At 38.2% G+C, this 23,480-nt stretch overlaps 1 protein-coding gene across 2 annotated transcripts in view; it reads left to right on the top strand.

The window, feature by feature from the left end:
- WDR25 (WD repeat domain 25) overlaps window positions 1-21,133 on the top strand; it is a 63,509-nt gene extending 42,376 nt beyond the window's left edge. For both annotated transcript variants that reach the window (XM_033062524.2, XM_033062522.2), the window contains exons 4-7: window positions 2,809-2,939; window positions 16,320-16,490; window positions 18,442-18,582; window positions 18,966-21,133. In XM_033062524.2, coding sequence (XP_032918415.1) covers window positions 2,809-2,939; window positions 16,320-16,490; window positions 18,442-18,582; window positions 18,966-19,187 — 665 coding nt within the window. In that variant the 3' untranslated portion in view covers window positions 19,188-21,133. The remainder of the gene's footprint in view (window positions 1-2,808; window positions 2,940-16,319; window positions 16,491-18,441; window positions 18,583-18,965) is intronic.
- Window positions 21,134-23,480: the final 2,347 nt, after the last annotated feature.

Genomic DNA, 23,480 nt, shown 5'->3' with positions numbered 1-23,480 from the left:
TGCTGTTCAGCCTGTCTACATTCCAGTCTTGCTCATTTTCTGTGACATGGCAGTAGAATGGAATTCATGTATACATCTAATAACACCAAACTCCTCAGAACACTGTTTACTCAATTCCCAAAAAGAGATGTTTGATGGAATTTCACTTTGGGGATACAACAAGAGAGGGAGAGTTGTCTTTCAGCTCAGGAGAGCCTGAACTTTTAGGATTAGTTTATGGTGATTGTTTCTGACTTAAGTAAAAAAAATGGTTAATATCTGCATCAAATTGTAAGGTAGCAGCTTAAAATAGAAAAAGAATGATGTTAAAGAGTGTAGAGGTAAATAAGACGCTCAGGTCATTTGCATTGTTTTTATTTGTTATTACACTGTAATATAGAATTCATAACAGTAAGATTATTGTGGTTTAATTATGTTGGTGACTGTCACTGAGAGGTTCTGTATAAATTGCAGCCTCTAGAAGACAAGAAAAGGGCAAATTCAGTGCCCATTTCTCTTTCAAACAGAGGGAGACAAAGCAGGGAATTAGAGTATTTTAGTTTCTGAAGAAAATATCAGGCAAATGATTAAATTACTTGGAAACAGTTTGGAATGAGATTGAAAAATTGATAACAAATTAATAACAAATTACGTTAAATCAGTCTTTCTGTGGAAAAGGTAACAGATCTTGTAGTTAGTAGATGAATTGCATCTTGAACTAAATGCACATCGTTTTTGCCTGTGTTTTACCTGAGTTTCTCGTGTCTTAGGCTAGAGAACGAAAGTATTTATTATAGAAAAAGCAATTTTGAGAAGTCTTGTGGAGGTAAACATACAGCAAAGCCAGTGTTTGCTGAAAGCTTAAATGAGGAGTTCCACTGAATCAGTTATGGATATGTCTAATGCCATTTGGACAGCACACTTTGTGGAGAACAGTGATCACTTGATTTGTCCTTTATAAAGCTGTGTGGCAGGACTAGTACAGGTAGGCTGCATTTTTTTGCTAATTTCTGGCTGCAGTTCCATTGAAAACTTGTTGATTATACTCCCAGGGTTTTTATTAGGCTGGGAACTAGTAAGAAACAAACTCCTTTGGGAGCAAAGGGCTGTTAAACTGAGTAGGAGCCTCTCAAGTGCTGTGGGTGAGAGCAAGGTGCCTGTGTATGTGGCTTTGGTAAAGCCCTCCCAAATGATACCTGGCAGTGATGTACCTGAGAGCAATATCTTGTTGCTCCTAGAACTGATGATTTTAATACTTCCTTCCCAGATGAGTCTTTTTATTTCCCTGTAGCTGTTGATGTTCTGAAAGCTCCCATGGCAAGAGATGGTCACAGATATGACTTGCGGAGAAAATCTCTGCTGCCCTTATGACTTTTTTGTCCTTTTGGGGAAGGAACTCATGGACAAAATGAAGTGTTTCACTTAGTGGTGGCAGAGAGGCCCTTTAGAGCTTGCACTGGCAATCAGTGGAGAGTCATTTGAAATAAGGAAAAAATCTCCTACAAATACCAGAATTCACATAGAACAACACTCACCCCTCCTTTAGGCTCTCTGTAATCTTTTTCCCTGTCTTTTCCCTTGATGAGCATGTGTGATGAAGCAAAACTTTTCTCTTTTTTAAACCGAATAAATAAGTAATTTTACAAGTCTTAGCCTATTGACTGTGTAAGTTGAGTTCAGCAGATGAGGAAAATTGAATTGATGATGAAATCAAATAAATTTGCCTCAGAGAATGAAATAAGTATAAAAAAATCTGTGTGAATGATTTTCAGTATTGTACACCCATACCTGCAAGAGTTTACATCTGTCAGTAATGCTTTTAGCTGAAAGTATTTTCAGTTGTTTAAAAAAGCCTGTTTTAAGATAACCCTCACTTGCATAAAATGCAAATTAAAGAATATTTTAAGAAGCTTTTATCATAGTATTTTAAAGGAATTTTTTGTTCTACTTCTGCAGTACCTCCTTCACTGCTGCTTACAGCAGTAACTTTATTTAATGTAGTTCTTTATATGGGATATATAAAATATAAATCACAGTTGTTATTGTGAAAGTGAGCAGATATATTTATCTTGTTCCATACTGCTGTGTTCCAAAAATTTTATTTCAGTGAATGTACAGTAATATCATGAATTTGTTAGGAGGAAAGGAAGCAGTGAACTGTGGAAATGTGCTATAAATTAACCTAGCTGAATTCTGTTGTGTTCCAAAGTGCAGGCAATCCAATTGATACTAACCACAGGATCCTGTGGAGATTAGTGTACACAATTAAAAGTTGGCAACAGTGTATCCATGGGAACAGCTATTGCCTTCATATGGTGATTTGCAAATTATTTCCTAATTTCAAGATGAAGTTTCGCTCCTACCTTCACAGAGAGCTAAGTAAACAACTTAGGACTTGTAATATAGATTGGACATGGTATTTATGTACAGACAATGTTTTGTTCTAGTTATTTTTGTCTCACTGAAAAAAAAAAAAGATTGTGGTTTCTCTGTAGGGAAACCAGCCATTAGATTTGTAGATTTTTTCCTGCCTGTTGTCTGAACCGTGGCCTCTGTGGAGCTCCTCTCCTTAGTGTGGGAACAACTTCTTGTCTCCCTTCAGTAGGAAGCAGTCAGTGGTGCAGAGGCCCATGAGCAGGAGCAATTTCAAGTGGATAGTCATTAGTGAGTTGTCTTTTATTTTCATTAAATTAGACTAGTCCCAGATGTTTGAAATGTGTTACTATAAGCATGTTCACTTTAAGCAACCTTGATATTTTTGAAACTAAGTTGAATAACGTATTTCATTTTCTGCTCGAATTTTAATCTCTGCTTGTCACTTGATTTTAGGGAAGCAGATATTTAGCAGCAAAACAGAATTTAGGATCAGTGCACTGAAGTTCCACCCTACAGAGTCAAATGTTTTCATTTGTGGAGGGTTCAGCCCAGAAGTTAAAGCATGGGATTTAAGGACTTCTAAGGTAAAAGAAATATTTTTTGTCTTTCTCTTTCAGAGTGTTTCCTAGGTTGTGTGTGCTGTGTGTTACCAAAGTGCTAGATGTACTTACTGGTCTTTCATTGAAATGTTATTCTGAAGTCTTTTGCATTTGTCACTGTGTTCCTATTTGTTGATATGAGCCTCTGTAATGTGCTTTAAGTGTTATGAGGAACATTGTACAGAAAAATATTATTTTTTTCTTTCTGTCAATATAAGCAACATCTAGTTGAATTAAACAAAGCAAACAGCTCACTTAAGGATTGTGAAAAGCAAGGAAGCAGTACAGCAAATTTGCTCTTTAAGCTCTTACATGTGGGTCAGGATGTGTATGCCTGTACATTTTATATAGAAGCTAGGAGCAATTTTTACATTTGTGAAGGGTCACAGGTGACTCTGCTTTTACTTTATCACAAAGAGCAATGTGCTCCCAGCTGCCATTCAGAGCTCAGGTAAGACCAGAGCTGTACTCTGCCAGTGGAAGTGTAAGGTAAGCAACATCCTCATGCACAAAACAGCTCAAGGAGAAGCAGGGACTGTAAAGTGAATAGTTCTTTGTTTTCCTTCGTATTTCTCTGTGGGTAGATCCTACTCATCATAGTTTGCCATCTGTTTACTCTTGAGGATGGCAGAAGGGACCTGAAGAAGGTAAGACAGCATAGCCACACTTTGTCTGTGATGTCCTAAGAATAATGGGTGAGAGATACAGGGAGATGCATTCCAGGTATGAGGGCTCTAACAGGAGAGCTCTGAAATAATTGTGGGAGTTGCTCTGTTGAGTTGCTGTGCTGCAGTTGGATTTGTCACTGATATTTGAGGAAAGAGTTTAATTGTGTAGGATCTCTACCACTTGAATAGGTTCTTAAAAGGAAAACATTAGTAAATACATATTGAAATTGCCACATCTGAGGATACTCTGAAAATAAAATTACGGTGAGTTTCAGAGTTACAATGTTAGTATGAAAACCTTTGTAAAAGTGGATGGGATTTATTGCATCCATCATACTTGTATGATAGCTAGTTTTCCTTCATGTGGATGTGAAGAGATTCTCAAAGCAGAGGTCTGTGAAGGAAGATGATTCTAATTTTAAATTGCAAAATATAAGTGCATTTAATAAAAAATACCTATGTAAATTTTAAAAAAGGAAATTAGATTTTCTATTTTAACTGTTCCCCCTGTCAGAGAACTGAAGATGAAAGACTAATAGAAGTATTTTCTCCTGAAGAGCAGGATCAGTGGTTTCATAGCATGGAAATGACATAGAGAATACATTTTTTCTTTTTTGAGATTCTCATAACAGTAGGATTTAATTGTGGGGAGGAGGTGCAGTCTGTAATTGAATAATTCAGTGTCATTTTTAATATAGAGAACCCATAGTTTGTCATGGTATGCTGAACTGCCTTTGAAAGGTGCTTTGGGAGCTAAATGGGTGTCATCTTTTTAAGGCTTAAAGATTGTTGATAGTTTTGTCAAATTTGAGGTCTTTGTAGTCCAGGAGAAGATGGCAGATGCAGGTGACAAAACATTCTTCCAGAGATTTTCTGACTTGGTCCAATAGTCTTTTCTGAAAGTGATACTGTAGTTATACACAAAGTTAAGTGATAGTCTCTGGGTGTGTACAAAGCCAGAGACATTCTTTCACCCCATGTCATTTCTTTATGATGGATTTTGTGCCTGTGCATATCTTTGATTGACTATCTCTGAGAATCTGTGAACATGACTTTTCTATAGATTTGGAATAAACTCTGATTGATGAGCATGGTCATGCCAAAACTGGCAATGCCTCCAGCTTGTGTGTGTGTAGACTGCCCAGTTTTCCAGATGGAAAATGATAACTGATTCTGTTCTACAGTAACAAATGGCTGAAGTCACAGGATACAAAAATGTGCACGTTTCTGGATGGGGCTCATATTATGTATGATTGTGGAGAAATATGTCAGAAATTTTTCACAGGTGGTAGGACACAATCTCAAATACTGATAATGGAGAAAGCACTTCAGTTTCAAAGAAATAGAAGATTTGTTTACAGTGGATATTTACAATCCAAGATTTATGCTTGAATGAATTTTCTTTTTCTAGTAATTCTGATATCAGTGATTTTGCTGTCAAGATCTGAAGACTATACAAAATTGGCATTGACTGAAGTAGAGCTAAGGGGCTAGAGAACAGATGCTAGTACCTGTGCTAGATAAATTATTTCTGAGTTGTCTCCTGAGCCTACAACTCTCTTGTTGTCAGTATCTCTGCTAATCCACAGTATTTTTCTTTTATCTTTGAACAATGTTATAGTATCACCAAGACAAATGGCTTGAAAAATGCTGTTCTTGGCCCTTTTTTACCCCCTGTGAATCATCAGAGTCTTAATAGTGCTTTCCTTTGGCCCCAGACAAGGTATCAAGCTGTACTGTATTCCAAGCAATGACACAATAAATGTGTTTGCCTCCTAAATCAAGTTGTTCCTTTTAGGTTTTAAATTCTCATGGTGTCCCAGTTTAACCACAGCTAAACTGTCAATTGATTTTTCTGGCACACCTGATTGTAGTTCAGGCCTGTATAAACGTAGATTCAGAAAGTTCCTTGTGAAGAGGAGCAGGCATGGAACAGCATGTGGTGCTTAACCTGCACAGAGGCTGCAAAGCACCACAGCCATCCCAGGCTGTGATTGCCAAATATTGCCAAGCACCTCAGCCTGAAGCTCCACAGAAGGTGGCTCCTACTGAAATATGTGCATCCCTGTGGGCTGAAGTTTGCTCTTTGGCTGTCTTAGAAAGTCTTCTCACTGAAACTGTTCCTGAAAACTGGCAGAAGAGAGGAAACATGTCCTTCACCAATGAACAGTGCAGCTGCAACAGGACAAGGCAAATAGAGAGGTGTGGCACACAGTTTTTATGAGGCAGTAACAAGGAACAGACAAACATTCCTCAGGTGAGGTTAGTCTCACCTGTGCATCATTACAGCAAAATATTGTAGTTACATTTCAAACTCCCAGGCATAGAAAGAAATGTTGGTTAGGCATGAATTATCAGTGTCATCAGTATGTCATGTCTGCCACAGTTTGGGGGATTTCAGTGGATTCTTCAGGTATTCCTGCTTTCAGTTTATATTGTTATCTTTATTCACATATCTTTTCCATCTTACACAGTTATAGCTATCGTTAAAACTGGATAGTGTCCCGGTCAATATTTTGAAATTAATCCTGTTTTAATAAAAGCCATTTTCTCTTAACTGAAATAGATGTCTGAGGCCTCATGCCACTTTTGTTTCAATTTTGACACAAACAACCTTTCTACATTTCAAGTTCTTTCATCCTAATTAATTACAAGATTTTCCTCTTTTGCCTGTTCTTTCAAGTGTGCTAACCTGTCATTCATCTTGGAATGAATGTGGCTGAACTAATGATTCTTTTTGTTCCTATCATCATACTCCTGATAGCCTTTTCAGGCTTTGCAGCATATTTTGTCAATAGAGGGAACACTCTAAATCAGGCATCTGAATCTTGTTATTCATTGCACATTGAAAACTCAATTTCAGCATTTGCTGGTAATTCAATTTCAGGGGTCATACTTTAGGATGCACTCCTATGTTTTAACAAGTTATCCTCTTGCACAACTTAAAATTAACTGTGAGGCAAAATGATAATTTTATCAGGAAATAAGGGGATTTTTCGTGGAATTTCAGAGCAAAACATTAAGGCATAACAGACAGAGAGAATGAGAAATTGCAAAAATGTTGTCCAATTACACATACATGCTGTGGTTTAAATGAGCTGCTTTTTGGCAGTGTGCCACATTGATGCTTTCTGCTAATGGAAAGTGACATAGAATAGCTTATGGTGGTATTTTAAAAAATTAGTACTCCTGACCAGCACCATGAATTTATGAGCATTAATTACTAATATTTTTCATTATTTGAATGTGGTACAAAAATTGGATTTGCAAGTCCCAGAGAAAATGTATCAAGTTGGTTTGAGGCAGCCTCTCAGCTACTAAAACATTGAAAAAATTTAGAGGACCTAATAGTATCCCTGCTTTACACAATGCAAACCTTGCTAATGTGTATAAATGAATCTTTTCAATTCAGTTTGACAGTTCACTCATGGTACAAGGGAAGTGAGCAAGTGTCTGTGTGGTACTTAGTTGTGTGCTGACTGGGTTTAAAACGCGACAGAAATGTGCATTTGGCCATTAATCAGACAGGCAGTTATTAAAAAAAAAAGGGGAATGTTGAAAGATACTTATTGCTATCCCTGTTCTGTTGAGCAAATAGGCAAAACAGTTTCAAATGCAGCATTGGGTATTAAGTAAGACAAAGAGTGAAAGAACAATAAGGGAGTTAAAATCTTTAAGATAAAGCTAAGCAATATACTTCAGACAAATGAATGAATGGGACAGCTTGTTAACTGCTCAGTGAAATGTAAAGCATACATGCATCTCGAAATTACAGGCACAAGTAATCAAAGCCTGAAAAATGAAATAAAAGAGGCAGCTGAATAGCCTGTGGAGATTTATTTCAATGGCATTTCTTTGTGTTAAACCCAGTTTTGTCTCTCTGGTAAAGAGATTATTCTGGAGATTTTATATTACTGTATAACAGATTGATTAAATTTATGACAAATTTGGAGAATGTTTATAGAGATTTTATGAAAAGACCAGAAAACCTGGAAAAAAAGCTGTTATGTTTAAAAAAACCCCAAAACAATCTGCTGTGTTGACCAAGGAGGGAGCATCATATTTAACAGCCCCCATGGGATCTTTGGACCTTGGAGCTGAACCTAGATAAACCCTGTAAAACTCTGTAAAAAGAAATGTGCAATAACCCCCAGACCTTAAAGTAGTTATGTATTTTAGAAGTATTTCCTTTCTCTGAGCCATGGAAGAATTTCTTGAGATGTTCAGGACAAGCCAGCACAGTCACCCTTCATTTTGACTGATCTACATTAGCTTTTCATTGAGGATACAATATATATTCCAACCACTTATTCTACCTGAAATTTTACTATTCCTTGAAATAGCAAAGAGGACAAAAGGTTGGGACTTGTATCCTTTAACTCAGCAATAAGGACCTTATATTGTTCATTAAAATAAATATGACTATACATGTTTCTTTTGCTTTTTAATTTGGGTTTCTAAGCTTAGACAGATGTACTGTCAGAGAAAAACTGACTGTAGCTGTGTAAAATTAATAATACTTTTAAAGGAGCTGAAGTTCATTATATGATGAGTGTAAATGGTGAATTTACATTTCAAATACATTGAAATAATGTATTTACACAATTTATTGTGTCAGCAAAGTTTGCATAGTGTAGAGCAGAAATGCTGTTAGGTCTGGTGAAAGGACATACAGCAGTCACAGCTTACATCTGAATGTACTTACTTAAAGTTTCTAAATGTATCCATTTAATTATTTTTGAGATTTGCATATTTTATCTTTTATTTATATTCTACTTTGATGAAACTTAATGTTTTGTAAGCATTCAGGAACTGGTTCTTTATTGTGTCCATACAGAAATGCGAGCGACTTTAAGAGTGGAGGTCACTAACAACATTTTTTGGACTCTATTAAAAATAGAGGAATAATTTACTCAGCTGTTGGACATAGTCTCTTTTTGACCTTTTGTCTGTGGATATTCACGTGTCCAGTGTCACAAGCTAGTGAGGTTTGTTGGAGCTTTGGCAAGAACTATTTGAGATTGCTGTCAGAACAGCAAGTCCTGATGAAGCACCACTCAGTAATCTGGAGAGGGAATAAGTGAAAGGTGACAGGGCTGTGGCTCTGATCCTAAAGCATTATTTGAAGCTCTTAGACCTCCAGAAATGCAAATCCACTGATTATGTTAAACAAGGAGGGAAAGAGAGGAAGGGCATCAGGTGGAGGAGACCCATTAAAATATGATGGACAGCCACAAAACAGACTTTGAAGAAAAGATTAGTTACAGATATAGAAATAAAATACATTTTAAAAAATTATATTATTTAAAGGAAAGTTGATGGTGTGAAGTTTACTTGATGTCACTTTATGACATTGGACTTTGATAGAGCAGTAAGAGAAGCTGGGGAAGGAAGGAATTAACCTAGGTGCTGTATAATGAGAAAACTGGCTAAAAAGGATGTCTCAAGAAGGGGAATTGGTTGGAAAGAATTTAATTAAGTGCTTCGGGCATGACACTAAATGGAGACAAAATTTGTTATTTTATTTTTGGAAAATGTTTGTTACAGAAGATCTTGTGCTAGCACAATCAATAAAAAAGCAATATAATATTATGCAGGGAAAATAGTAACAAATTTCTAGAATTTGAAAGAGTACAAAGAAATAGAAAGGTTCAACCATTTGGGGTTAATAACAAAATTGGAAAGTTTGAAAAAAGATTAGTATAAAGTCAAGCCAAATTTAAGGAAAACAAATTTGAAGATTTATACACAATTTCCCGTTTTAAAAATTGAGATCTTATAAGATATAGAACAAATAAACTAGAAAAAAATAATGGAAGCTCCTATTTCAAGCTTTTCAATAAGTCTTGAAATGAGCTGTAAAATTTTTATTAACAACAGAGTTCAAGGCAGAGTAACAACAGGGTTTTTTGCCTCCCCCCATCTTTGTTTATCACTCTGAACATTATTTATCTACAAAATTACAACAGTCATCTACAACTTTATGCTTAAAAAGAAAAAAATTAAAGAGATGCTTTTTATGTTGGTGAGCCAGTTCTCCATACTTGAGTTTATAAAGAAATAAGCCCAAGCTGTTAAAACACAGTTAAAAAATTAATAGGTGCAAATGCACTGCATTTGTTTCCTTGGAAACATCCTATTGCAATTTCTTTCAGATGAGATGCAGTCATTTTAAGTAGCATGTATTTAGGAGACCCTGATGAATTTGTCTCTGGATAGCATATAAATATGAAAAGAAGGCTGTAGAAACTGGTGGAGCTGCTTGCACTTCTGGTTTCTATAGAAACAGCCAATACATTGTCATGTACTGGCGGTATTAGGAAGAACAAGGTAATTAAAATAGGATGATTTATGCAGTGCTTTAGAAAACTCAAGTTATTCTTCTCAGAGAAATCCTTCCTGAATCCATGGACAAAAGTTCAAAGAACTATGGTGGGGATGTATTTGCACTTGCATAATGGCATTTGATTTTAAATGTTAGCATTCAGGGGTCCTTTCTGAGTGTGAAGGCACGAGTTATGTGTCTGTGGCACAGAGGTGAGCAGTCTGCTGTGTTTTGTGAGAGCCTCGTGGTGGCATTGCAGATGAAAATCCTACACCTGTCTGTGGACAGTCACTGCTGTGCTCTCAGAGGGACTGAAACGAGCCAGGAACAAAACATTCCTTCTTTAGGAGTGGGAATGCTCACGTGGGAAGCTGTCAGGGAAAGGCTGTTCCAGTTTCAGCTCATTTCTAGACATGTTTTACACCCCCAGCAGTGACCAATACACTTCTGAGGAATGAGAATTGAAAAGCACAGCAAACGTCTTTATCTCAATTCCCAGCAATGGTTACCTAGGTCTCTCTTAACTGAGAGTTTGGGGCTTCCTGCCTCTTTGTCTTTCTTGGATCACTTCCAGTTTTCACACTGTGGAATTGTTTGTTCTTGATCTTTTTACATCTGCAACTTCCTTTAGCAAGGAATTCAGTTTAAATATGTAGTGTTTGAAGAAGCCTCTCGTTCTATGTTTTTCTGCTCATTTGCAGTCTGAAGTCTTATCATGGAGGAAACCAGTTGCCTTCTCCATGCTGCTCAGACTTTATTTCAAATTCTTTCAGATTCCCCTCAGTCATCTCATTTGTGTAGTAAGATTCTTGGTTTTGTACTAAAAACTTTGGGTGAGTTCCTCACAGAAAAGCCATTCTCTATCTTCCTGTATCTTTCCTATATGTGGATTTCACTTTTTATCCTATTTGAGATGGGGAGATAATTTTAAATTAAAAAAAACCTGATGGGAAAATATTTTTTTTTCCTCATAAATGGTAGACAATTTCCACCACAAGATTCTTGTGCCTTTTCAAGTGATCTAAAATTGACTTTAAGAAAAGCCAGTGTTCATTGTTCATATCTGAAGTCTTAGAGCTCAGTACCAGATTAAGGTTAACCCCTTTTTTATAATAAAAAGTCTTCCTTTCCTTTTAATTATTCTCAAGATCCCTTGATAATCTTGAGCTGTATCTCTGAAAACCGAGCAGTTACAAATGGGGAAAAAATTAAATAGTAAAGAAAAATAGAGTTTTTTAACTGCATGAAGACAAATAAAATTGATTGACACAAATGGTTTGCACTGCAATAGATTAAAACCCCTTCTATTTTGTGAAAAAATAAGCTTTTATTTAAGTTAAAGTGTAGTTTTTGTTACTGTTTATGGTGTAGTACTGTTTCACAGAGGAAATTTAATCAGTCCCCCATTGAACTAATTACCCAGCATGTCAGTAGGAAGAGGCAGGTCCATGCCAAATCACACAATCTGAAAAGGTAGGACAAGACATGAAAGAAAAAATATGCCAAATTTTACAGGTTGGAAGCCATGGATCTGACTGATTAAGGGGTTTTTTTGATGACCAGCCATATTGCCTGTAGTCCTGTTAGATTTGAGACCTCCTCTTCTGATGCCCAGGACAGTGACTATAAAAGAATGTTTCTTTCTCATCACTAGCATAAAATTTGAGGTGCTTTTTGTAAAGTGCATTGCACACAGCACACAAGGGACCAGCACAGAGTTGGGGCAAATAGCAGCTTCTGAATTGCTCATGTGGAAAATGCCTTGACAAACAGAATACTAACAGTATGTGCTCAATGCAAAGAAGTATTATAGAACACCCATCTGAAATATACGCCTTGAATTCAGCATCACAGCTTGCTTTTCAAATCACCAGAACCATAAGAATCTGTTTGAAACAGATTTAATTTGCTTAAATTACCTTTCTTTTTGAATTCCTGCAGCCATGAACTCCTGCCTTATTGAAGAAGCTTTGTTATTGTGTTGGACTGTGTTGACACTAGAAACAATTACGGCTTCCTTTGAAATGAATTCTTTTATGTCCATAAAATTCTGAGATTGAAGAAGTGAACTGTGGTTTTCTAGTGCTGATGGGTGATAAATCTGCAAGTAGGACAAGAGCAGAAGCTGTTATTAACAAACTAAAGCCAGCAGGGTGGGCAAATTGGTGCTTTCCTCAGACAAGTTCCTCAGGCACCTCCTGAATTAATTGCCTCAGGTAGAACAAAGCATAGTTAATTATGAGTGCTTCCCTGAGCAGGGATGGTGCAATTAGTTATTTTTGAAAACTGCCTGTATGGGGCAATTGAAATACTATGTATACCAAGTTCCCAGCTGCTATTCAAAGTGTTAATTTACTATTCTCTAAGTCAGTTCCTACTGTGTGGTTTGAAGATAAAACAGCACAGTTTTTCTGAGGGATGTATCAAACATAGAGAAAAAGAAGGTCTTCTGTACTAATTTTGATGGACAGTTTCCTGTTGCAAAGCTAAGGTACACAGGTAATTTGGTTAAATATCCTATTAAATAACAGACAAACAAATACTGTTCAATGATTACTGGTGATAATGTTTTAATTGATAGTGACAGTTTTTGTAAGAACCCAACAGGCTTTCAGCAAGCATGAAAAGTATTTGCACATTACCAACTTCAAATTATCTTATTTTTCCTTACCAAGAGATGTCTGTTGTTGCAAAAACTGTTAAAAGCAAGTCCAAAACCCAAACCCTTTACAATATTGGACACAACATATGGATGGATAAATACCCACACTTCACAAGTTTGGGCCTTTTTTAGATTATGAAGATATGAGCAGTATGTCTGTAATTTTCATCTTGAAAATAAGAAAATATTAAAAATCACTACCACAAATATCCATTTGGAAGTTTGTTGTCATTTATTGCCCTATTTTGTCGATCTTAATTTCTCAGCACTAACTGGCCTTTGTTTTTGGCTCTTTGTCCCTGTTTCTGCTCTTGTGCTGCTCCATGCTCTTGCTCCTGCTGACTCTCTGGTTGGGACTTGTCACTTCTGAGGAGGTGCCTGCTGCTAAGCAGCTGCCTCCTCAGTCTGTCATGTCCAGACAGACTTTTGTGTCCACTCTCCTCAATTTAACTTCATTTTTGTCCTTCAGTTCCTACAGCTGTCAGATTTCTGTATGGTTTTCCATTTCTCATTCCAGGCAGCTATTATATTTTGTGGAGTTTTTTTTTTCAGTTTGGGGTTTTATTTTTCTTTTTTGCTCCTCCAAAGTAGCTTCATTTTCTGCTTTCTTAATGAACTATAGACTTCCTTTTATAACTCTGTGAAGAAACATGCATGGTGATTTCTCCATAGAGAAAGTGGAGGCTATAAATATGGAAATATCCCTTTTGGCTTTACAAAGTTTAATTGCTTTGTACATTATGCAGATTCTGAGGCTGTAAAATCTGATGAGAGCAAGTAACACATTTGTATAGTCACTATCTTAAAAAAGCAGGCAGATTGCTCAGAAATGTGCAAGTTTTTGAGTGTGCAGGTTTACATCTTGTTGCTGTTATTATAGGGTATGTAGAGTGCTTGCATGGCTAAGGTTCTTCACTGAATGCAAACATGATGTGTCTAAACTGTGTATTTCACAAAACCTGTGAAAAGCAACTGGAGCAGCTGCTGCTGCCATCCTTCTACATGCTGAGATCACAGGAAGCAGAGCTGGAAGGGACCTCAGGACGTACACAAGTAGACAGGATCAGCTTTCTGAACATTTTCCCAATAGTTGTAGATTTTTGAGTTTGAGGCAAGAAATCAAGAAGTATAAGGGATATAATTTAGGATATTTCACTGTGGGACCTGAAAATTGTTTGTTTGGTGGTTATTTAAAAAAAAACAAAAAACTGCAAATGGTTTGGGCCCTGAAGTCAGCAGTCACTAGGTTTATAAGGAGTATCAAGTAGGCACTGAAATGCCTCACCAAGTTGGGAGTCATTTCAGGATAATGCTTCAAGCACTTTCTCCACTCTCTTGGTTTTCTAGTGACATTAGAAGAACAACCAACCTCTGAATACAAGTTGGAAGTGCAGGCAGATACGTTTTTAGCTAACTTGGAGAGAGAGAGATTCAGATATTAATAACTAGGAGTCTTCCCATGTCCTAGTTTCAAGGATCACCATATTCAGAGAGATGGTTTGCTTTGATCTGGCCACTTGCCTTGAAGTTTCTCTTCACTGGAGGCAAATCAGAGAAAAAAGAAAGCAAAAGTATTGATTTGCAAAATTCAAATTAGACAACATAGATACAGAATTTTGTGAAGGAAGATGGAAAGAAAGGAAATTCAAATTGTTCATGTGTTCCTTAGAATAATTTAAAAATATCTCTTAAAGATCCAGCTTACACGCTGTTAAAATATTCAGAATCCTGTGGCTGATACCCATTTCTGCATGGAGCTAACCCACTTTTTGTGTACAATCAGAATCTCCTCAGGTCCTCTTTTCCACACAACTCTTTGTAAGAAGACAGTTTCCATCATCTTTGTAGCCACCCTTTAAATGCTGGAACTTGGTCTCGCCTAAACCTTTTTTTCTCAAGGCTGAGCAAGCCCAGTTCTCTCTGCCTTTCCTTATGTAGCAGCTTCCCAGTCTTTTGAGCATCTTTGCTGCCCTTCTCTGGTCCCTCTTCAACCTGTCCCCATGTCTTTTGTGTACCATGGGCAAAACTGAACAGAATGTGCCAGGTGTGACTTGAAAAGAGCTGTCAGTGACAATCTCTGCTAGTGATGTCCTTGTTGATGTCCCCCAGCACCCAGATGGATTTCTGTGCTGCAGCTGCACACTGTTCACTCGTGTTGAGCTGGTTGTCCATGAGGATCCTCAGGTCCCTTTCACTTTTGGGCTGGGCACACAGCTCCAGCTCCTCTGCTTGTTCCCAGGCTGTGTGTGTTGGTCTGCAGACACCTGAGGTGGTTGGTCTGCTGTTTTTCATCCTGGGAGGCAGCTAAGGAGCATTTGTTGCTGCTCTGGTTGGCCTGGCTTGTCCCCAGCTGGTTGCCATGATGTGTTTAGTGTTGCCACTTTGGACACCCCGAACTCCCTGAGTCCTTCATTTTAAAGTCCAGCTCACCGAGTGGGACAGCTTTCTGCCAAGGATTCTTTTGCCTCTTCTAGGGAATCTAGAATAGTTCATAATATTGAAAGGAGTTTGTGTAGACCCAGCTTCACAATGTGTTGTCTGAAGATCTTTCTGGATCTTACTCAAACTCCTTGGTGATTTACAACAGACTCTTATGTATATACAAATATAATATATAAATTGTACATACTGATGCTTTTAAAATATAATTCAATTTTCCTGTACATTGATTCTTTATATTCATTGACTAAACTATTTAATACATGGGTATGTCAACATTTTTAATTGAGTTAACTTTTGATGTTTAAAAAGAATATGTACAGTAATTTCATTATTATAAGCCGCACCATTTTGACTAAAATTTTGGTCCGAACCCAAAGTGCGGCTTATAATCAGGTGTGGCTTATATATGGACAAAGAAAGAAAAGATGGTGTTTTAGTTTGGAGGACAGATGTCTGCTGAGAAAGGCAGGAGCTTCTCTTTGAAATGGAGAATGTAAAAGCCCTCCCTCCAAATTATTATAATTTGGAAATCAAGGGGCTTTCAGGCAAAGATATGGGAATTAGGAATAACAATTCTCTTCTAGGGAAATTAAAATAGAAATACAGTACTACAAAGAAACAAACTCCAAACCCTGACAAAGTCAGAGTACAACCTGACACCCCGTCAGGCAGGGTGTTGGTAGCAGTCCCATTCAATGGTGGCTGCATCCTCCTGCAGTGACAGATGTGATTCAGTTGGAGCAGTGCTTCTGTACAAGGTGCAGTTTCCCTCTGGAGGTCCAGTGGTGATGTGGAGAAATCCGGTTTCCCTCTGGAGTCCAGTGGAGAAAGGGGCTACCTTAGTGTCCCAAAACCTCGTTTTTATTTTGGTAGGAAATGTTGTGCTCTTCCCCCTGGCTGGAGCAACTTCCAATGGGATGCAGTAATTTTATCAGTCCCACAGTGGGACTCAATGGGCCATTAGCAGACAATGACTCCCTGGAAGAAGGATGGGTTGTGAAAAGATAAAGAACACTGCCCCACCTGGTTTCAGTGGATGGCCCATTAGCAGAATATCTGCCGTTGAGATAAGGATCACTGCCCCCACCCTCAACAGATGGTGATAGAACAGATACCTTTTATCACACTCTGTATTGTAACGTGCGGCTTATAATCAAGTGCGGCTTATAATAATGAAATTACTGTAATTTAATGGAGATAATTATTAATACTAAAAGGTTATCAGGTTCTAATCTGTCAAAAAAATAACAAACTCTTTTGTCCACTAGGTGTTGAGAGTGTACAAAGCTGCAGTACAACAGACCTTGGATATACTCTTCCTCCCTGAAGGAAGAGAATTTCTTACCAGCACGGATGCAGTAAGCCGAGACTCAGCTGATCGCACCATCGTTGCGTGGGACTTCCAAAGTGCTGCCAAAATCTCCAATCAGATTTTTCATGTAAGATTAAAAACTTACTGTTGTTTGGGTCATGATTTAATATTTCAGCAGTAAAAAAAAAAAAAAATAAATTTGATTTTCAATAAGATCTTGTGATGTATAAGATGCCTTTCATGTAAGTTGATGGCTTTCTTTGTTTTTATACTTAACACTTAATTGTTATTAAAAAATAACCTTGAAGACTGAGAGGCCTCCTTGTGTTTAAAATATTTATGTTTCAGTGCTAATTCATTGACATCTAAGCTATATTTAGGCAAGGACTCTGCTGTGTCATTGTGGTTTGCCAGTGGTGCATGGCAGTAGCTGCTATAGTGCAATGTTTCTTTTCCCACAGTTTTTCATATATTTTTCGTCAGCTGCAATGAGGGCTATTAACAAATTGAGTTTAATATTCACAGAGTAATAGCAACCTGATATGTGCATATAGATACCTAATACAGAATAATCACAGAGGTAAAATTTGCATTTATCAGTGCAGGTGCAGTATTTCTCAGTCATCTAACCAAGCAAGACATTTAATGGACTAAATTGTCTAGAAAGTCTGACAGCTTCAAAGGAGATTACCAAGGCACTTAATAGAAAATTTCAACTCTCTGGGTCTTTTTTTGAAAACCCAAGTCTAATATCCAATGTAATATAATATGATTGGATTGTATATAGATCCTTTTTGGCTGAAAAGAAAAATACTCTGTTGACAATAACATGTTGTTGATGAATTAATGGGATTGTTTCGTGTTTAATTTCCAGAAACGTGTCTTTGTACAATATTAGATCTATCAATACCTTGGATAGGCAAAAGGAAAGGAAAAAATACATAAATGTGAATATATAAATTACATACCAGAATTCCCCCCATCACCACTTTTCTATTCTGTGAATAAACAAAATGTGGTGGTGACTCTGCAAACTCTGCTTCACTTTTCTGAAAAAAAAAAAAGGTTTCACTTTTGAAACCTTTGAGGTAGGAGTGAACTCCTCAGCTCTCCAAAGAGATTAGATCCCAACAGGACTTATCTACTGCTTGTCTGCATTAAAAAATGAATAGTTAACAGCTCTAAAATAACCCATTACTACAACATTCCCAGCATGACAGCACCCTGCTCTTGCAGATTGTGTTGTGCTCTCTGGTGCCATGCTTCCAGACCCAGTTTCTCTGCAGAAACTCACCACTGCATTGTGCCCAATGCTTTACAGTATCCAGAGCTTCCTTCCCAGTCTTTCACTTCCAAATCACACAACAAAACCAATCTGATGTTCTTCCTGCTCTACCACACAGCCCATGGTGTCCAGCGGTCACTGTCATCCTGGGGTTCTTCACATGCAGACGGATCCTACAGCCAAAGCACTCATGGTATCAAAACTCAACACTCTGTCTTTAGGTTAGGCTGAAACTAGAAGAGCTTTGGACCTGGTGGAAGCCTTGAGGGAGCAGTTGATTTCTGAGGGTCACCAGGCAGAGTTTTGATAGTGATCTTAGTTCAGTCTTAAATAGGAACTGCACAGTAAAGCCAAGTTCTACAAATTACTGCAGATATTTATGAGTTTGCAGCCAGCAGCAGCCCACATCACTGTCATAAGGAGGCTAATAAAGATCCCTTTTTCCCCCTCCTTCTTCTTTTTTGTAAAAGAGGGATGGGGAAATGTGTCTGTTTCAATCAGGTGTTTTCTGTTGCTGTCAGTCTGGCCAGAACTGGAGCTGTTCTCCAGTATAATTATGGCTCAGAGAGATAGGGGATTTTAGTCAGTACCTAGGAAAACAAGGTAGAGGTTTGATTTAGCATTTGTCCTGATGTAAGTGGTTTGTAGTGAGTTAAATGTCTTCATATAATGTATATATGGAATAACTTGCCCTTACCTTGTCCTTCATGGCCTCTCAAATATGAGATAACTTGAATAGTTTGAACTAATCTTCTGTTTGACACAACAAAACTTCCTTTGCAATCATTTTCAGGAGCGTTACACGTGCCCAAGTCTGACCCTGCACCCAAAGGAGTCTGTGTTTGTAGCTCAGACCAACGGGAACTACATGGCTTTGTTTTCTGCCCAGCGACCCTACCGAATCAACAAAAAGAAAAGATATGAGGGACACAAGGTATCCTTCCCCACCAGGAGCTCAGTATCCAAGTTTAAAAGGAAGACAGATTGCAAAGCACCTCTGCTTTTTAATATGTTTGCTAATAGTATTTTTTTATAAGTCAGTGATAGATATTAATTGGCTTAATTTGCTTTCCCATGTGCCAGTCTATTTTGAATCATATGCACTCTGAATAAAATAGTTATTAGAAGACTTTATGAATGCTTAATGGCTTGATTAAGTAAGTTTTTGATATAGATGTATCTTAATAAAGACCTGAAGAAATCTTTAGTGTATCTTTATTTAAAGATATATGGGGTTTGTACTATATTAATTTTCAGTATACCACAAAGAACTTTTCTAATTAGCATCAAAAGTTACTCTGTTATTGTTTTTCACAGGTGGAAGGATTTGCAGTGGGCTGTGAATTTTCTCCAGATGGAACACTTTTGGTGACAGGAAGTTCAGATGGCAAAGTGTTTTTCTACAACTATCATACTTCAAGGATTATTCGCACTTTGTCTGCACATAAAGAAGCTTGTGTGAGTGCAATATTTCACCCAGTCCTGCCATCACTCCTAGCAACATGTGATTGGGCTGGAGAAATCAAGATCTGGCAATAACAAGCAGAGTTACTTTTTAGGATGTCTCTCTCCTGTTAGTCTGTCAAAGGCTTAGGAAATAAGCCAGAGTATGGAATGTGAAATTCTGTTGGGATATGCTGTAAGCAGGAGAGAGACTGTTGTCTTTTCTTCTATGACCCTTACATTTATGCTTTCATAATGCAGTTAAGAAGGTTTTATGGTTAACTGTTGAGCAAAGGAGTGGTACTACTCTCTGCTTCAACCCTGGAGATTTTAACCCTTTTGAGTCAAACTTCTGGTGCTCATCCAGTCCCATTCTGCTTTGAGCGAGCACCTAAATTTAAGAGAATTGTTGCTCTTTTAATGCATCTTTTCAATGCAACTTTCTTAGACCAGGTTTATCATAGAATAGTTTAGGTTAGAAAACACCTTTAAAATCATTGAGTCCAAGCTTTAACCCAGTACAGCCAAGTCCACCACTAAATCCTGCAGTGCCACAAATCTGCAAATCTTTTAAATACCTCCAAGGATGGTGACCACCACTTCCATGGGCAGCCTGTTCCAACGCCTGAAAACCCTTTGGCTAAAGAAGTTTTTTCTTTTATCCAGTCTAAGCCTCCTCTGTCACAATATGAGACTGTTTCCTCTTGTCCTCACTAAAAATTGAGGGCATACTATTTAACAGAGAATGATGTCCAGATCAGTTAATGATCTATTCTATCTCCCTGAGATGTTTTTTCCCAGTTTTTTGTACTAGTTTAGCTTCCTCGCCTGATCACTGAAGGGTTAGAGAAGCAATACTGTAGTTCAAGGCAAAATAGCTTCTATGCACAAGAAGGGGGAAGGTCACAGGGCAGGAGCTACTGCTTCTTCTGATAATGCACAGTCTATTATCAGCTCAACTTACTGTAAAATGCCTTTTGAGAGTTCAGGGAAAGGTGTGGCAGATAGCTTGAACCTAATTTTGAGGTCAATACATTTGTGTTCTTGAAATCCTGATGTTTAAACTTGAGTTTTAAACTTTTATGACTGTATAAAAGCAAAATGAAGCTATGTATAAATATTTTTAAGGAAAAAATAAACTTTTTTTTTTTAAATAAATGCTATCACTGTTTACTACTTTACTCCTATTATTCTTGACAAGTTACACAAGCCTATAATGGATCAATGCTTGGAGGTGAAAACAATTAACATATTAGTCTAATTTATTGCAAACACATGTGAATTTCTCCATAGTTCTTGATGTTGCTTGGACACAGAAGATGATCATCATACTATTCAATGGAGGGGAGGTTCTTCAGCACTCACTATTCTTCAGCAAATATAAAGCTCATTAGGCCATTACTATGTGATCACATATATACAGATTGTTTGTAAGTGTACCTTAAGTTTGTGTTTCCTGCATTGTATTACTTGGTTCTAGAAAATATTTAATGTGCATGTGTGTGTATATGTATGAAAAATAGTATGTCTGTGCATCACATAAACCACATATATTCCTAATAATGACTCCATATAAACATGTATTATCTTGTAGTGAGTGCTATAAGCTTGTCTTTGGTTAGTCTGGAAAGGTGTTTTAACATACACAGGATAATTGTGCTGAGTAAATTGTCTCTGTCATGGAATCCAGAAACCATGTATAGTAGCAACTTTTCCTCTCTATCATCTTTTTATTATTCTGATTTTTTATATTGTCACAAATGCAAGGGGTTTCTAGCCACTGGGGGTTTTTTGCACACTCATTAAAAAATAACTTTTTCAGAGGAAAATTAAAAATTTCAGAACACTCTTGCAAACAGCATACGTTAATTAATTCATGAGCATAATGTACTCCTGGTTTGTAGTTTATGTTCCTTATTGCCTGTATTGAGAAATAAGCCTATACCAAAACTGTGGGTCCAGTTGATTGGTTTGAAGTCTAGACCAAGATATTGTAGCTGCATGGCTTTAATCACCTTATCAACATCTATGACAGATTTTAACATAGGACATTAAATTTAAGTGTCTTGCAACAAAAAAGCAACTTTTTCTTTGTTTCCCAAATTGCCTTTTATTTCTTGCTTCCTTGTTCAGCAATAAGCTGTTTAAGAGGAGGCTGAAGTTTGCACCTTTTTTCATTGTGCCTCTAGTATACAAGCCAGCTGTACCTTTAAATAGAAACTTGTTCAGCGGTTTTGAGTTACTCCTAATTCAAGCTGTGGGATCCTCATAAAAGTCAGGAGGAGGTCAGCTGGAAGTGAAGTGGCCTTTGCCTGTTGCTAGGCAGGCTGAATCCCAACTGCACAGCATTTTCCAAGGGGCTGGCTCTGTGTTCTTCCCTCCTGGTGTTAATGTACTGTTACCACTTTAAAACTTTGGGCAGCCAGGTGTGTCTTGTATGAAGGATGGGCAGCGCTGTAATTGTTCCTGTTACAACCTGGTACCCAACTCCATAGGAGGTTGTCTGCTGTTTTGTTAAGTACAGCCTTGAGAAAGGCCTCTGAAATAAATGTGAGCTCATGGTAGAAATGCTTTCTTAGATGAGGCCTCAGCTTGTGTGAACACTTCCCTCTCCCTGAGTGAGCTCTCAGCACATTCACCCTCAGCAAGAGCATGTCTGGATACAGGGAAGGTCCTGAGAGAGGCTCTTTGGGAATCATGGAGAAAAGTAACTGCATTTTGTACAATTACCCATGCTGTTGTTTCACTTTAACTTATGTGCTGAGGCATGATTCTGGTGTCTAGAATCATATCCCTCCTGAAATTATCTTGCAGGTATAAATTGTAGACTATTTGAGGGGTGGAGATGGAAGGAAAAGCTTAAATTTGATTGAAGGTAGTAGAGAAAATAAAAGAAACTTGTAACTGTACAATCTTAAAGAGTATTGAAGTTAGAATTGCATTTATCTCAGATTTCTGAGATGGCTGGAGTTTAATAACTTAGACGATCCAGTCAAAGGTTTTATAATGCTATGAAATTATTTTCAGAGCATTTTCTTGTTAAAATCTCTTTCTAATATAAAACTGATTAAGACACTGACTGAAATGTAGTCATTGGAAGTACAGTAATTTCACAAATACAAGCCGCAGCAATTTGACAAAAATTTTGGTGGAAACCCGGAAGTGCGGCTAATAGTCGGGGGCGGCTAATATGTGAATAATTTTCTGGCATTTACAACCCCAGACGTGCCAGCCAGAGTGCCGAGCCAAGCACCTGCCAGTAAAAGCCGGCATTTCGCAATTGTTACAGTGTTACCGTGTTGCCCTGACTCCCTGCAGGCAGCATGGGGGGCGGGGAGAGAGGCAGGAGAGCTCTCTTCTTCCCTCCTCTGCCGCAGCCCAGGGAAGGAGAGGTGGGGGGCCGCGCCGCCATTGCCGCGGCCCGGGGGGGGGGGGGGGGGGAAGCGCGCGCCACCGTTGCCGCGGCTTGGGGAGCCGACGGGAGCCCCGCGCAGCCATTCCTGTGGCCCGGGGAGGAGACGGGGTGCTTTGTCCGCGCCCACCGCTGGCGCCACAGGCGCGGGAAAGCTCCGTCCCTGCCCGCCGCCGTGGCCGTAGGAGCGGGGGAAGCTCCGTCCCTGCCTGCCACCGCGGGGCAGCGCCGACCCGGGGTGACCGAGCCCAGTGACAGCAGCGGCCGGCCCCGAGCTGCAGCACCGGGCTGGGCCACCTGGCCCCGTCAGCGGCCCCTAGCGGGCCGAGCCTGCACAGCCTTAGCTCAGCCAGTAAACCCCGCCCTCCTGCGGTTCTGTTACTAATTGCACGCGGGTCCTCGCTGCGAACGACAGAGCGGCTTATATTCGTGTGCGGCTTATCTATGGACAAAAACCGAAATATTTGCCAACACCCAGAGATGCGGCTTATAGTCAGTGCGGCTTGTATTCATGAATTTACTGTATTTTAGTAGAGTGGTGTCAATTAAATTTTCATTATGATTCAAACACAAATTCTTCCTTGTTATCTTATGTAATGAAATGTAATCAAAAAATATCCACATTGTTCCATCACTCTGCAATTACCAAATACTGTTTGGGCTGCAAACAAGGATTATTATGCTCAGATGAAGCTTTTAGAATGTAATGAATTGTTGGTTAATTAATTTTATTCATAAAATTGTAATGTATAAATTTTTTTCATCTTGCTTTAGGAGAAATTATTTTATTTTTATATAGAGGTCTCTAGGGCATCGTATGTTAGAGCCAAGGCAGAGGCTTTCAGCATTTTGAAATGGTCTAGACTGTGTAGATAAACAAGCCAGATTAATTTAAATCTATTTTGTACTGTACCAAGAAGTAATAATGCTAGTCTCTACCACTTTATTATTTGCTACTGGAGCATTATTAATTTGGG

The sequence above is a fragment of the Catharus ustulatus genome, chromosome 6 (assembly GCF_009819885.2).
Source record: "Catharus ustulatus isolate bCatUst1 chromosome 6, bCatUst1.pri.v2, whole genome shotgun sequence".
In the NCBI taxonomy this organism is placed as follows: Eukaryota; Metazoa; Chordata; class Aves; order Passeriformes; family Turdidae; genus Catharus; species Catharus ustulatus.
This window is presented reverse-complemented; position numbering and strand designations above follow the sequence as displayed.